General features: G+C 45.1%; 1 protein-coding gene and 1 non-coding gene across 2 annotated transcripts; one reads left to right on the plus strand and one right to left on the minus strand.

Moving 5' to 3' along the window:
- Positions 1-1,062: 1,062 nt before the first annotated feature.
- Positions 1,063-10,989, minus strand: LOC144723260 (microtubule-associated protein 1 light chain 3 alpha-like). The gene is made up of 4 exons (XM_078601851.1): positions 10,771-10,989; positions 7,002-7,057; positions 5,011-5,117; positions 1,063-2,194 (listed from the first exon to the last, which is right to left on the minus strand). The coding sequence occupies exons 1-4, from the start codon at positions 10,808-10,810 to the stop codon at positions 2,035-2,037; spliced, it is 363 nt and encodes a 120-aa protein (XP_078457977.1). The 5' UTR covers positions 10,811-10,989; the 3' UTR covers positions 1,063-2,034.
- A 1,388-nt stretch (positions 10,990-12,377) lies between these two features.
- On the plus strand, positions 12,378-12,450 carry TRNAM-CAU (transfer RNA methionine (anticodon CAU)). Its single transcript has one exon. It is a non-coding gene; the product is annotated as a tRNA-Met (tRNA).
- The last annotated feature ends 2,273 nt before the right edge of the window (positions 12,451-14,723 follow it).

The following is a 14,723-nucleotide window of genomic DNA, read 5'->3' on the forward strand; positions in this document are numbered from 1 at the left end:
AGCAGTGAATAACCTTTTCCTTCCCGAGGGCCACATAGGACTTTCAAAACTCTTTGGCAGGCCACACAAGTTGACAAACCGTTGGTCATGCTATGATTGCATGCATTATTGATCGTGGTGTTTTAACGACTTTAAAAGCAATAGGTGTTTGAGTGCCTGTATGAAACCGTGTTGCCAGGTCAAAAACGTTCCATGTTAAGTCACCCTGTCAAGAAGGGCCGTATTATGCCAATAGGCACTGCCTAGGGCCTACGAAAACTTAACGGCCTACGAAAAAAAACTTGACCATGTTTTTTTTTTGTATGAAAAAAATGTAACCAAGATATCTTCTTGAATGCATATATTTACAGAGCCAAGATAGGCACAGGGTTTCAAATTAAATCTGCTTATCTGTGGCACACAGCGCACTCCCATCGAATTAAGGCGCAGACTAAATAATGAACATCAGTAGCGACATCTGTCCAGCGGCTGGACAAAGTACCGCGTGAAACAAGCAGAGTGACCGCGGCGGTACTAGTGACATGGGGCAGCAGTATTAACTGCAGAGAGTTGTCACTGGAGGCCTGTGAAACAGAAGTGCCTAGTGCCGACAAGAACATTAATGCGGGCCTGGCCATCGGTGCGCCTAAGATGCGCGCCGCGTACGTTTAAATGTGGTCCTGTGTGGACATGGGCCGCGTGAAATCAGAAAGTTTATCCTGGAGAAATCCGATGAGCTATGAGGCTCTTCATTTAGATTTGAAGCTTTCGTGACTGCAGGGATCCATACTTTGGTTCTTTCGGTAAAGTCACGTAGGTATAAAATAAATGAAATCACTTTTCGATTGCAACACAAGCAATCATCATGAGGTGGGAAAACCACAGCAAGAAAAACATTTTTGCTGTGGTTTTCCCACCTGATGGTGATTGCTTGTGTTGCAATTGAAATGTCGTGATTTAATTTATTTTATACCTACGTGACTTTACCGAAAGAACCAAAGAGTATGAGGCTCTTCTTCACAGATGCCCAAATTAAGTTCATGGCCAGAGGTTCCCCCCCCACCAATGAAATGTACTCCCAAACAATTCCGAAAAAGGTTTATTGTTTTTACTTTATATTTACATGGCAAAAAAGATTATCGAGCGGATAAGATCACTCCCGCATTGTGTAATCCCAAGCTGAGTGTAGCAGCAATTCTCTGGACGCAGACATTGCCCACATTGCTTTCATCGGACAGCACTTTCCAAAAAGCTTTGTGAACCGATTACTAATTAATCATGCTTGGCATCAACATTATTTTAGGTTTCTCATTTAAAACATGAATATCCCTCGAGTTTATAAGCGTGTACTTTTCATCTTTCAATCTACAACCCTTGACAGCCCAGTTGTGTATGTTTCATACCACCCTCCCATGGATAACAAGCAGTAGTGTATACTTATCTCTACGTACAGCTATTACCTATTGCTAGATGGATTTAAACACAACCACTTAGAGCGAATTACTATTTGGCCCTACTGTGCAACATTGTGCACTGCAAACAAAACGGTGACTGTGAGTTTCAATTGCGTTATGGATTTGTCAGCCTCTTGATACAATTTCCCAGAGTGTGCCCGATGTCGCAAGTAAGGCAGAGTGGAGCCAGGATGGTGCCAGAACGTTGCGGGCTGTGTGTGGGACTGCACTGCGGGTAGTGGGCAATGCAGCAAAATCACACATTGTTGAATCTTGATTTGAAGCTTTCGTGACTGCAGGAATCCATTCTCTTTGGTTCTTTCGGTAAAGTCACGTAGGTATAAAATTAATAGATCACGACGTTTCGATCGCAACACAAGCAACCGTCATCAGGTGAGACAGACAGACAGACAGGAGAACTGCTCCTGCGTCAGAACCAAAGAGTACACAATATTGGTTTGACGACGTGACAAATCTGCATCATCCAGCAGCGGTTTTGCCCCCCCCGAAAAAAAAGGGGGGGTGGGGAGGGCTGTACATGGTATGGATATTGAATAGTAAAATTCATAAAAAGATAACGTGGTGGGGGTGCCTCTCGGAGTCAGCCGAAGGTCTCCTGCGATGCGTAGACAATGTAGAGAAACCCGTCGTCGTCACGCTGCTGCTCGTACAGCTGCGACAGGGGCACGCTGGCGCTCGCGATGCTGCGCTGGTTCACCAGCAGGAAGAACGCCTTGCCCGGGTCCAGCTCAAGACGGCGCCTGGGAACGCAATGGGTGGAGGGGGTAAAAGGGTGAGCGGAGAGAGAGAGAGAGACCGTCGCAATCTACTGGACGTCTGTGGGAAAGAGCTTTATAGCTCGTCGGATTCCTCCAGTGTAAATTAGCATTCTGAATCCCCGTGTCACTGTTGGGAGACACTGTTGATAGGAAGCGAGCTCTGACTTAGGCCTCGGCAAGGTAAGGTAAAAGTGTAAAAACAACGAGCCTACCTTTACCCTACCTTTCACCTTACCACAATACAATCACTCTACCCTACCTTTTACCCTTTAGCAGGTAAGGTAAAAGGTAAAAAGCAACGAGCCTACCTTTTACCCTACTCTTTACCCTTACCCCTTGGCATGTCGACACCTTTACCCTTTTACCCGGTAAAAAGGGTACAATTACCTTACCTTGCCGAGGCCTACTCTGACTGATGTGGTCCTAAGAGTTCAAATTACTTGAATTGCACCATTGGAACCTCCTTTGCCAGTAACAAAATATGATAATTGTTTTTTTTACCCTTTTTATCTGGCAACAAAACTGACACTTTTTTTAATCAGAGTTGTGTTTTTTGTATTCATTCCGACCGCAGGTATTATGGTCAATGCAAACATGACTCCTTGTAAAAAAGGTGTCAGTTTTGTTGCCAGATAAAAGGGTAAAAAAACGATTATCATACTTGAATTGCAATTGGGATCATTACCTATTGGCAGACAAACCCCATGTGCACGCATGTGCCATTTTTATCAATCTCCTGTTGGATGGGAGACTCCCCAGCACGCGGGTAGTTATTTTATCAAACTTCACGCTGGTTAGTGCGGGCTGGTGAAGGCGGGCAGCGTAGATGTGAAAGCATAGAAGTACAGTACAACAGACTTTGCGACACTGCTGTCCGCCGCAGCCCCAAAGTCTCTAAAAATCCCGTTACACACGGTGATCACTGATCCAAGCATCTCAAGAAATCAGGCACATTCCAGGTGCTTCGGGCAAAACTATTATATTTTTCAGCTGAATGTGTTGTATTACATTGATTAATCACTTGATTTAAAAGGGAGCGCATCCCCCCCTCTCCTTCCATACCCCTCCCCCACCCAACAAATACAAGAACCAATTTGTCTTCAAAAAGAGCCTATGCCATTATGTAGTAACGATGGTTCATCAAATTAAATTGGGGCTGTAATCAAGACTCGTTAGATGGACATTGGTGGATATATTGTCTCCGTGTGATAAAATTGCTCATTGTGTGTCAACACTGCTGGCTGAATGGCATCCCATTGGGCCCTCTATGCAAACAATGAATTTGCACGTGAACACTGACTCTGTTCAAATTAAAAGTAGACTGGGCACGCGCTTGGCAGCCGAGGTAAGAGAGTAACAATCAATTGGCTTCAGCAGCCATCAGCCGTGCACTGTGTTTAAATTTTAGAGACATAATCGCTGCGCTGGGTTGGCTTTGCATTTGCTTGCATTCGCATTAATGCATTGCTGATTGGGCACTTCAGACCAAACGTTTGAAGCCCGTCAAACCAAAGTATGATCAATGCTGTGGAGTTGCGTTTGGTGAAATGATAGGCGGCAGTACGTTACGACTCCTTGCATGCTGTGCGTATCGACGCTGATTGGGAAGCTGCGACTGATTTCAAACAAGCGCTTTACTGCGTATTGTACGTGCGGTGTCACTTAAACTGAAAAACTCGTTTTTTTATAAATCTTCATGTTTATCATCTCCCCCGTGTGATTTCAGGTTCACGCCTATCCAAGAGGCATGAACCACCACACCCGGACAACGTTCGTGTGCAATTTTTTATTTCAATATATTTTTGTTGTAATTTCCTCCCCCCCCCCCCCCCCCAATTTCATCTCAACCGCGATATTGACATCGTCTCACGAGATGAAAAACTAATTTGAGATCTCTCGCTAGAGCAGTGACGCTAGAATGGTGGGCCGACGAGTCATTCTGTCGAGCTCCCCTGCCCCAACACGAACGATAGAAATGAATCAATTAAATCAGTAAATATGTATTCGACCATTTATTTTTGCTAATCGAGCCCTCCCCTTTAAAAATGGGAGTCTCCCAAAGGCAGGAACCCCCCCCCCCCAACTATTGTTGTGTTATCCGATTAGCTGAGTAATAAAACTGATCATCAGTAATGAATCACTCAATCGTATAGCTCAGCTGCGGAGATCCGTCCACAAAATATCCGAGCTACAACAAAGATCACATCCAGTAGGGGGCAGCACTTTCCCACCTGATCTTGTCATGTTTGTCACGTGACAGTAAACCAAATCCTGTTAATTTGAAAGCTGGAATTCAGTCAGATTAAATTTAGAACCAAATTTAACATGACCTTTTTTGTGTGTGCAGTCGTTTGGTGATCAGGCCGAGACGATAAACTTACCACACATGACAACCCAGTTATAATCACTGAATTCGAACCCATGATCTCAGCTGCTCCAGCTCAGTACTCTCTGAGCCACCTGGCAAACTCGAAATCAAGTGGCTTTCCAGCAGCAGACACGTGAACCAATGTGCAACACAGCATACATTTATTCTATAATGCCTCTCATCTATAAAGCCTTGATTCATAGATTCAAGTCCAGAACCCACATTTAATGTGATGCGGTCATTGCTGACTGAGACCCAGCATCTCTGAGACGATGCTCGTGCGAGTCTGTGACTGTGTGCTGGATTGTTGAATACCGTGCTAGAACGCCGTGCGACTGATTCCTAGGGGTGGTGGTGGTGGTGGTGAACAGCTGCAAGGGTAAGAGGCAGCGAGGGCTGCGCACGCCGCGATGAGAAGATGGATACCAACCGGAGGATCTTAACCAGCTCGCTCATGTTGACGTGATCCGGCACCAGGAACTTGGTCTTGTCCAGCTTGGGCAGATGCTTCTCACCCTTGCAACGCTCGATGATGACCTGCGACCGCGCACGGAGAGGGTTCGTCAGCCTCGGTGCGTCATACGCGAGCGACCACGCCGTGTGAATATATACACCAGCGTGTACAGACTGTAATTGAAGATAATGACTTGACTTAATGCCTTGGCGATGCTGACGAGTCTGCACTCGCTGGAAGTCCACTCGTGGCGAATCTCCAAGTGGTGATGGTTTCTGGCCAAGTCTGTCAGCGTCTGGTACTGTGAGGCCCAGATCCAAGTAATCTTCCATTATGTTAATACATTTCTCCCTTGGGCGACTGCTAGTCTTTGACCCTCTGATATTGCTGTGGAGAACCTTCAGAAATCTTTGTGCCCATCCTTGATCACGTGTCTGAAATAAGATAGCCACCTCTGCTGAACCATGAATAACGAGGCATGAATAACTAGGATGTAAATATTTTAAGAAAGAAAAAGAAATGGTTGATGTTCCCATAAGCTTCATTAAATGTATTCCTCCACCCATGCTGAAGGATTCAGTCTTGGTCAAGACTCAGATCAAAACACTTCAATGTACAGGTAGTCCTCTACTTACGATGAAAATGCGTTACGACGACCCCATTGATAAGTAAAAAATATCGTAAGTCAAAGATGGCCTAGCCTACCCAGGAGTCTTAAAGAATGGTGATAATTTAGCAAAACAGAGCAATTTACAGTACCGTACTGTATACACGATATACTCTATGTATTTATTAATTACAATTCTGTATTGCACAGTAAAATGTAAAGTAAAAAACAAGGTAAATTCTGAGCCTACCTATATGAACTGCAATTTAATAGAAAGTTAACACCGAGGCAACTTGGTGGTGAGAGTGAGGCATCACCACACAAGGCGGGAGATGCGCACATCCCGGCAGCGTCCCAACGTACAATATCGCATCTCGTACGCTGCTGCGGTTGCCTGCCGCGCGAAATTTAAAACATGTATTTTACAATTTTGTCGTATTGCTATCGCCATCGTAAAATCGAAATATCGTAAGTCGGAGCATCGTAACTCGGGGACTATCTGTATGCATCTGTCCTCACACAGCTCGTCTCTGGAATTCCCTCCCGCCCATGACTTTTTCCAATTTCGAACTCTTATCTGTTACAGATTAACTCTCATCTAAAACTCTTTCTGTGATGCTGTTTGTTGCTGACCACTCGGCATGATGAGCTTAGCAACCGTGATAAAAAAACTCAATGTTTCTAAATAATTGTAATAAGAAATGTTTCAAATGAAACGTTTGTGTAAATAAGTAAAAAATAAATGCACCTTCATCACCATCTGACACCGCAGCATTTTCTGGTTCCTCTCTTACCAAGCTTGTGTGGTCGAAATGCTATTTCTAATCTGAATTTCCATCCTAAGTGGTTGGCATACGTTGCTCAAGTCAAAAGCCGCTTCATAATTATACTAATAATTACCCATTATATTTAAAGTGTCTGAAATGTACGTCTAAAATCGCGGAACTGTTCTCTTACAAGAGAGACAAGGCCTCATGTTTATCTCTCATCGCATGTTTGCTTTGAATCGTGCAAGTAAGAGCTGGTTATATACAGTTCATGCAAATTATATATAAATGATAGTACGCATTATAAATTCAGGCCAATCCAATGAAGAGACAAGAGAAAATTAATATTTTAAAAAGGGGTTGAGAAAAAGATGCATAACGAGGCAACTGGCAGCCCGGTGAGTGAGCAAAGTTGGTGAATCAGTTGATTGCCGGATCAACAATCAACTTTGACAGCTTTACATTGAAACCCCAATTAGGTTCCAAAATGTAGGTGCCCGGTAGTGTAAATCAGTAGGCGTACGCGTTTGTGGAGGCTACGCGGAGATGAAACGAGCATTCCAAAACGCTCTCTTGACGAGAAAATCACTCACGGGTATCTTGTTGGTGTGCAGAGCGCGGATCTGAGTTGAGTCTGCGATGCGCTCCTCTGAAAGACAACCGTGGCCCATGCAACAGTTATTTTCATAACCTCGGTCAATTCAAGAAATGTTATTTGTTGCAAGTCGCTCGGCATGTTTGAGCCTTTGGGGCCAATAACAGCACACGTCAGCATGACAAGAATGGGAAGTGAAAACATTTGTGAATTTAAAAACAACAAAATAGGCGCATGGCTCAGCCTCACAATGCTCACCCCGACTTCATGAAGCTCATTGTCATGGTCAAATGGTCATTCGGACAAAGCCACTGATGCCACCACGTGAACCTTCAGCTAGATCCCAATCTGATCTCCAAGGTCTCCTCTTACGTCTCATCGTCATCATCGAGATTTACAGTTTTTCCTTTGTTACACTGGTCGACATGTCTGTCAAGGTTCGCTCTTGCAGACTCGTCATCACCGTCACCACCACCACCACCACGATCTGCCTTGAGGTCTCCTTGACACATTTGACAGGTCCCTCAAGGACCGCTCTTACAGTGGCCTACGTCTCATTCCCATCACCGTCACCACCACCACCACCACAATCTGCCTTGAGGTCTGCTTGTCACACATTTGACACGTCCTTCAAGGACCACTCTCACAGTGGCCTACGTCTCATCCTCATCAACGTCACCGCCACCACCACAATCTGGCTTGAGGTCTGCTTGACACACATTTGACACGTCCTTCAAGGACCGCTATCACAGTGGCCTACGTCTCATTCCCATCACCACCACCACAATCTGCCTTGAGGTCTGCTTGACACACATTTGACACGTCCTTCAAAGACCGCTCTCACAGTGGCCTACGTCTCATTCCCATCACCACCACCACAATCTGGCTTGAGGTCTGCTTGACACACATTTGACACGTCCTTCAAGGACCGCTATCACAGTGGCCTACGTCTCATTCCCATCACCACCACCACAATCTGGCTTGAGGTCTGCTTGACACACATTTGACACGTCCTTCAAGGACCGCTCTCACAGTGGCCTACGTCTCATCCTCATCACCGTCACCACCACCACCACAATCTGGCTTGAGGTCTGCTTGACACACATTTGACACGTCCTTCAAGGACCGCTATCACAGTGGCCTACGTCTCATTCCCATCACCACCACCACAATCTGCCTTGAGGTCTGCTTGACACACATTTGACACGTCCTTCAAGGACCGCTCTCACAGTGGCCTACGTCTCATTCCCATCACCACCACCACAATCTGGCTTGAGGTCTGCTTGACACACATTTGACACGTCCTTCAAGGACCGCTATCACAGTGGCCTACGTCTCATTCCCATCACCACCACCACAATCTGGCTTGAGGTCTGCTTGACACACATTTGACACGTCCTTCAAGGACCGCTCTCACAGTGGCCTACGTCTCATCCTCATCACCGTCATCACCACCACCACAATCTGGCTTGAGGTCTGCTTGACACACATTTGACACGTCCTTCAAGGACCGCTCTCACAGTGGCTTCTCCTCTGGGTCGATACTTCTGTAGGTTGATTTGCAATTGCAGGAAACCGTAATTGTTAATAATAATTAAAATCCAGTTTGCCGCACGTATAGAAGAGTCTGACAATAACCACGAATATTGATCTTTTTTTCATCTGAAATTTTAAGGCAAACGAGCCACGCGGTGACGTTGGCAACGTGTCGACTCGGCGCATCAAAATTATGAAAGTTCCACTAGGAGACGGTTACCGGTTTCTGACTTTCGTAACCGGTCGTGTGCATGATACACACACACACTTGTGTAGTGTATCACACACACGTGTGTAGTGTAGTGTGTGTTACACTTGTGTAGTGTGTGTGTGTGTGATACACTTGTGTAGTATTTGTGTGTGATACACTTGTGTAGTGTGTGTGTGTAGTGTGTGTAGTGTGTGTGTGTAGTGTGTGTGTGATACACTTGTGTAGTGTGTGTGTGTAGTGTGTGTGTGTGATACACTTGTGTAGTATGTGTGTGTGATACACTTGTGTAGTGTGTGTGTGATACACTTGTGTAGTGTGTGTGTGTAGTGTGTGTGTGTGATACACTTGTGTAGTGTGTGTGTGTAGTGTGTGTAGTTTGTGTGTAGTGTGTAGGGTGTGTAGTGTGTGTGTGTGATACACTTGTGTAGTGTGTGTGTAGTGTGTGTGTGATACACTTGTGTAGTGTAGCGAGTGTGTGTGATACACTTGTGTAGTGTGTGTGTGTAGTGTGTGTAGTTTGTGTGTAGTGTGTAGGGTGTGTAGTGTGTGTGTGTGATACACTTGTGTAGTGTGTGTGTAGTGTGTGTGTGATACACTTGTGTAGTGTAGCGAGTGTGTGTGATACACTTGTGTAGTGTGTGTGTGTAGTGTGTGTGATAAAACTTGTGTGGTGTGTGTGTGTAGCGTGTGTGTAGTGTGTGTGTCACACATGTGTGTAGTGTGTGTGTAGTGTGTGTGTGTTACACTTGTGTAGTGTGTATGTAGTGTATGTGTGTAGTGTGTGTGTGATACACTTGTGTAGTGTGTGTGTGTGATACACATTGTGTAGTGTGTAGTGTGATACACATTGTGTAGTGTGATACACATTGTGTAGTGTGATACACAGTGTGTAGTGTGTAGTGTGTGATACACTTGTGTAGAGACAAGAGACATAAGACAGAGACCTAACCCAGTAGCAGATGCCAAACTAAATATTGATTTCGCATCGCACCTCGTGACCTTGGTTGGGAACGTGACACACCAACCCCCCCTCCCCCCCGTGTGCACGACTAAGGCAACATGCGTGTGTGCCTACATGTGTCACTCCACTGCTGGATTGGGGTCACTTCACCATACTTCACCAAGCTGGTGGGAACGGATTCGTGAACCTCGGAGTAGGATTGATTGTGTCTACACTGCTGCTGCTACAACAACAACAACAAAGCACGCAGCACCCATAACGCCGCGCTCCGGGTCTTTAACAACAAAAACAAACTCGGACTTAAAACTCGCGTGGCGATTTGAACCGCGTGGCAATGATGGAGAGGCAACCGATGTGGAACTACGGCTCCCTGGTCTGCACTCAAGCTGAGCACCATCCAGCCGACAGCGACAGCTGTGGGTGGTGATGGAGGTGATGATGAGAGACAAGCATGGCCTGTGGGTGGAGGTGGTGGAGATGATGATGGTGATGATGATGATCATGGCGTGTGGGTGGAGGTGATGATGATGATGATCATGGCCTGTGGGTGATGATGATGATGGTGATGATGATGATCATGATGATCATGGCCTGTGGGTGGAGGTGATGATGATGGTGATGATGATGATCATGATGATCATGGCGTGTGGGTGGAGGTGATGATGGTGGTGATGATGATGATCATGGCGTGTGGGTGGAGGTGATGATGATGGTGATGATGATGATCATGATGATCATGGCGTGTGGGTGGAGGTGATGATGATGGTGATGATGATGATCATGGCGTGTGGGTGGAGGTGATGATGGTGGTGATGATGATGATCATGGCGTGTGGGTGGAGGTGATGATGGTGGTGATGGTGATGATGATGAGCATGGCCTGTGGGTGATGATGGTGGTGATGGTGATGATGATGATCATGGCGTGTGGGTGGTGGTGATGATGATGATCATGGCGTGTGGGTGGTGGAGGTGATGATGATGATGGTGGAGGTGATGATGAGCATGCCGTGTGGGTGACAAGACGAGAGTGCGTGAGACGCGACGCGCCACAATCTCACCGAGGCTCCGCGTCTCCTTGAACGAGAGCGATCCGGCCATCGCTGTCTTCCTCCCTCCCTCCTCCTCCTCTTCCTGCGGGGCCCGACAACAACGAACAACGAAACGAGGGGAAATTCCGAGACCCCCAAGAGGAGGGAGGGCAGGAGGAGACGTGACGACACCCCACGCACAACACAAAGACCCCAGGGTCGTGGAATGTCACCGCATGTGGTTGTGACGGGCGCGATTTCACAATCAACCACAACAACAACAACAAGGCAGACGACAGACACACACCACACCACCACACAACCACCACCACCACACACCACCACACACACCACCACCACACACACCACCACCACACACCACACACACCACCACACACACCACACCACCACACACACCACCACACACACCACACACCACCACACACCACCACACACACCACCACCACCACACACACACACCACCACCACCACACCACCAAACACCACCACCCCAGCTCCTTATCGCCTTTAACATTCTGTTGTTGGTGTGTGGAGGCCACTACGGTGAGACCAGAGGGTGGAACGGGTGGCCAGCACCACGCACGCCTCCCCGCCCGGCCGCCTTTGTCTCCCTACTAGCGGCGATGTTTACACACCGAACCGGGTACTCATTAGAGGCTGAGTCGACCTAGGGGCAGGCACAGGACCGGTTCGGATAATCCGTCACGGGTGTTGGCCTTTTGAGCGGCAGTCGACGTCGGGCCATAATAATAATAGAAATGAAATAATTATATTATTATTTTATTTATACAAATTATAATAGAAATAAAATACTTATAATTTTTATTTTATTTATAATAATAACAGAAATAAAATAATTACAATATTATTTTATTTTTTTATTCTTATTATTTATTTTTTTCCTACGTGACTTTACTGAACAAACCTAAGAGTGTGAATGCTTGCAGTCACGAAAGCTTCAAATCTAGAAGTGTTTAGATTTGACTAACTCGTAATGCCTCGTCTGTATCGTATACTACACTGTAGAGTTTACCGTCTCTCGTATGCAGTCTTGTTTGTACTCTCTAGCACACTTTATATACCAGTGTCCCCACACTCCAGTTGTACTGCACATATATGCTCTCCACCTGCAGGCTGCATTGACCAACGTGGTGAAGTATGGTCACATGAACCGCCGCTATTCAAATAGCGTGGCAGGAGAAGGCCTTCATCCAAAGGGTTATTCATATATGCAGTACATGAATGAATTAGCGCGGTTATCTATGTATATCATCCCACAAAAAGCAACAGTACAGCATATAATTATACACCAGCTACCCGTCAATCAAACGTGATTTTCACGTCCTGTAATTAATTTTAATTGCATGAAGTAGTAACGGTACGGGGTTCAAAATTGCCTTCTTTGCTCGAACGGGAATTAATGTTTACGTGCTTGGAGGTGGGTGGTGGGGGAGGTGTGTGTGTGTGGCGGGGGAGGTGTGTGTGTGGCGAGGGATGGAGACCTTCATCCAGCAGTGGATAGGACATGGTTAATGATGATGTTGACATCGTGAACGAAGCGCCACGTGGCCGCGCTGCGATGCTTATAAGCGCCGCGTCCCCGAGGGCGTCCGTGTGCCTCGTTAGCGCAGTAGGTAGCGCGTCAGTCTCATAATCTGAAGGTCGTGAGTTCGATCCTCACACGGGGCATCGGATTTTTATTTTATTTTTGCGTTAGTCACAATGGACATGGTGATGCAGATGTCTTGTAACCCGGCCACCCAATTAATTGGCCCCAAACATATTTTTTTTGCATATTGATGTCTGCTTTAAATAAAGCGTACTTGAAACATTAAGTTTTTGATCATTAAATGGGGGGTCACAGGTCACCTGGACCACCCTTTATAGCCGCCAATTATCTGTCAGCGAATTTTTCAATGCTAAAACCATCTTCGTTTAACTATTGTAATGGTGTTGACCTTCATGATCAAATCATCCCGGAATGCTAATGTGGATTGGATCTAGATCAGTGCTCGAATTAATGAATGGACTACTGGCATGCATAAAAGGTGGTATAGGCTCCCAGGGCTGTCTTGCACAGCGGAGGGTCTTAACGTCCATTGTCCAGTACTTCTATGTTCACTCGTATTCGCTTTCCGCCTTCAGCAACGTGCAATGACCAGCGTGGTGAAGTATGGCTCAAACGACCTACACGGTGTGCAGGAGGCCCTCATCCAGCAGTGGATTTGACAAATGGACTGTTCGAGGACATACCTGTCAACCCCTTATCAGTGCCCCTACCTTATTACAGACCAATTCAGACCTTATTGGTCACCCCGTGTTCCTTATAAATCGCAACGTTCATCCCACAAAGTCCCATGACAATGGAGAAACACAAAGACAAAAACACATTTTGGTTTGCTGGTATTGAAACATATGGTCCTGAAAACTACATTTCCCTGTACAAGAATACGGGGTAAACAGTATGGGTTGAAAGGCATGCGAGTATGATACTTTATTGTTGTTAGACATATAATCTTTAATTAAACGAGGAATCTTGATTCGCTTTGTAGCTTCTTTTTAACAGATGTCCAGTTAGGTGCGGCTCAGCAAGTTATAATGGTGTCAGATTCTCACGGTTGTACGGTGTATAAAGTGTTGGACATTACACCTTGTGTTGAGAGGGCATTTGGAGAACTCAAATACCATAGAACATACTGTATACACCGCTGGCCAGAACTTGTCAAACCAGATTTTTGTTGTCATGTATCTTGTGTCCACAGGGTTATGTGCAAAATTATGCACATTTCCCCATCAACATTACACCACAGCTCACTGCGTGTGAGCAATTGTTTATATTTTATGCTGGGGGTGGTGTTGCTGCAAATGTTAAATATTATTCTCATGAATTCGTCAATAATCCCATAATTAACAACCAAGCGACTTATCATAACAGCCTCATTCGCAAGGGAGACTTACACAAAATACAGTGAAAACGAGTCGAGGGCTCTCATCACAAGGACTTGATCCACACTGACACCTAGTGTTTGAGAACGTCACATACAACAATGCGGGTTTGTTTTTATATCTGCGAATTCAAGAGTTGTTTTGGCGTTGTTTTCTGGTCCCACACTGGTGAGACTAGGCCCTCTGGTGTAGGCCAATCAGTTAATTCTGATTTTGTTTAAGCCAACGGAGATAAAAAGGTAATACATATTAAAGATAATACAACCACGTACTGTATAAAGTAATGACATAATTGCTTGCATTTTTTTTCACTTACATTTTTTGTAAGAATGAGTGTAACCAGGGAATGTGTAACCAGGGAACACATTAATTTTTATGCTGCTAAATTAATCGATACCGCAATTTGGACAAGTCTCTATCACAAAGGTGGTGTGAGGTAATAGATTAAAAATTGATACTTTATTACGTTATCGAATACGTATTGTATATGTGTAATAAGATTTTAAAAAAGTTTGTGAGCGTTACAGACATAGCAGAAATTCCTCGTCGACCAACAATGATAAACCATTGCATTCAATTCCTTTCAAACGCTGATTAAAATTGTAGATTTTTAAGCTTGACTTAAAGCTTTCGTAACTGCAGGAATTCATAATTCTTTGGGTCTTTCGGTAAAGTCACGTAGATAGGTTCAAAGAAAATAGCAAAAAAACTACGACGTTTCGATCGCAACACAAGCGGTCGTCATCAGGAAAAGGGGGGCTAGCTTCGAAAGACAAACTGTTTGTAAATGTTTAAAACTTTCGTGACTGCAGGGATTCATATTCTTGGTTATTTCGGTAAAGTCACGTAGAAGGGAAATAATAAAATAATACAAATATAAAAAAGCAAATTATAATTAAAAAATGTTTTGTAATTTTTATTATTTCCCTTCTACGTGACTTTACCGAAAGAACCAAGAATATGTTTATAAAGGTTTAACACGTAGGCTTTCGCGACCAATATTATTCATAATAAAA

Source organism: Lampetra planeri, chromosome 17 (assembly GCF_965212315.1).
Source record: "Lampetra planeri chromosome 17, kcLamPlan1.2.h2, whole genome shotgun sequence".
Lineage (NCBI taxonomy): Eukaryota > Metazoa > Chordata > Hyperoartia > Petromyzontiformes > Petromyzontidae > Lampetra > Lampetra planeri.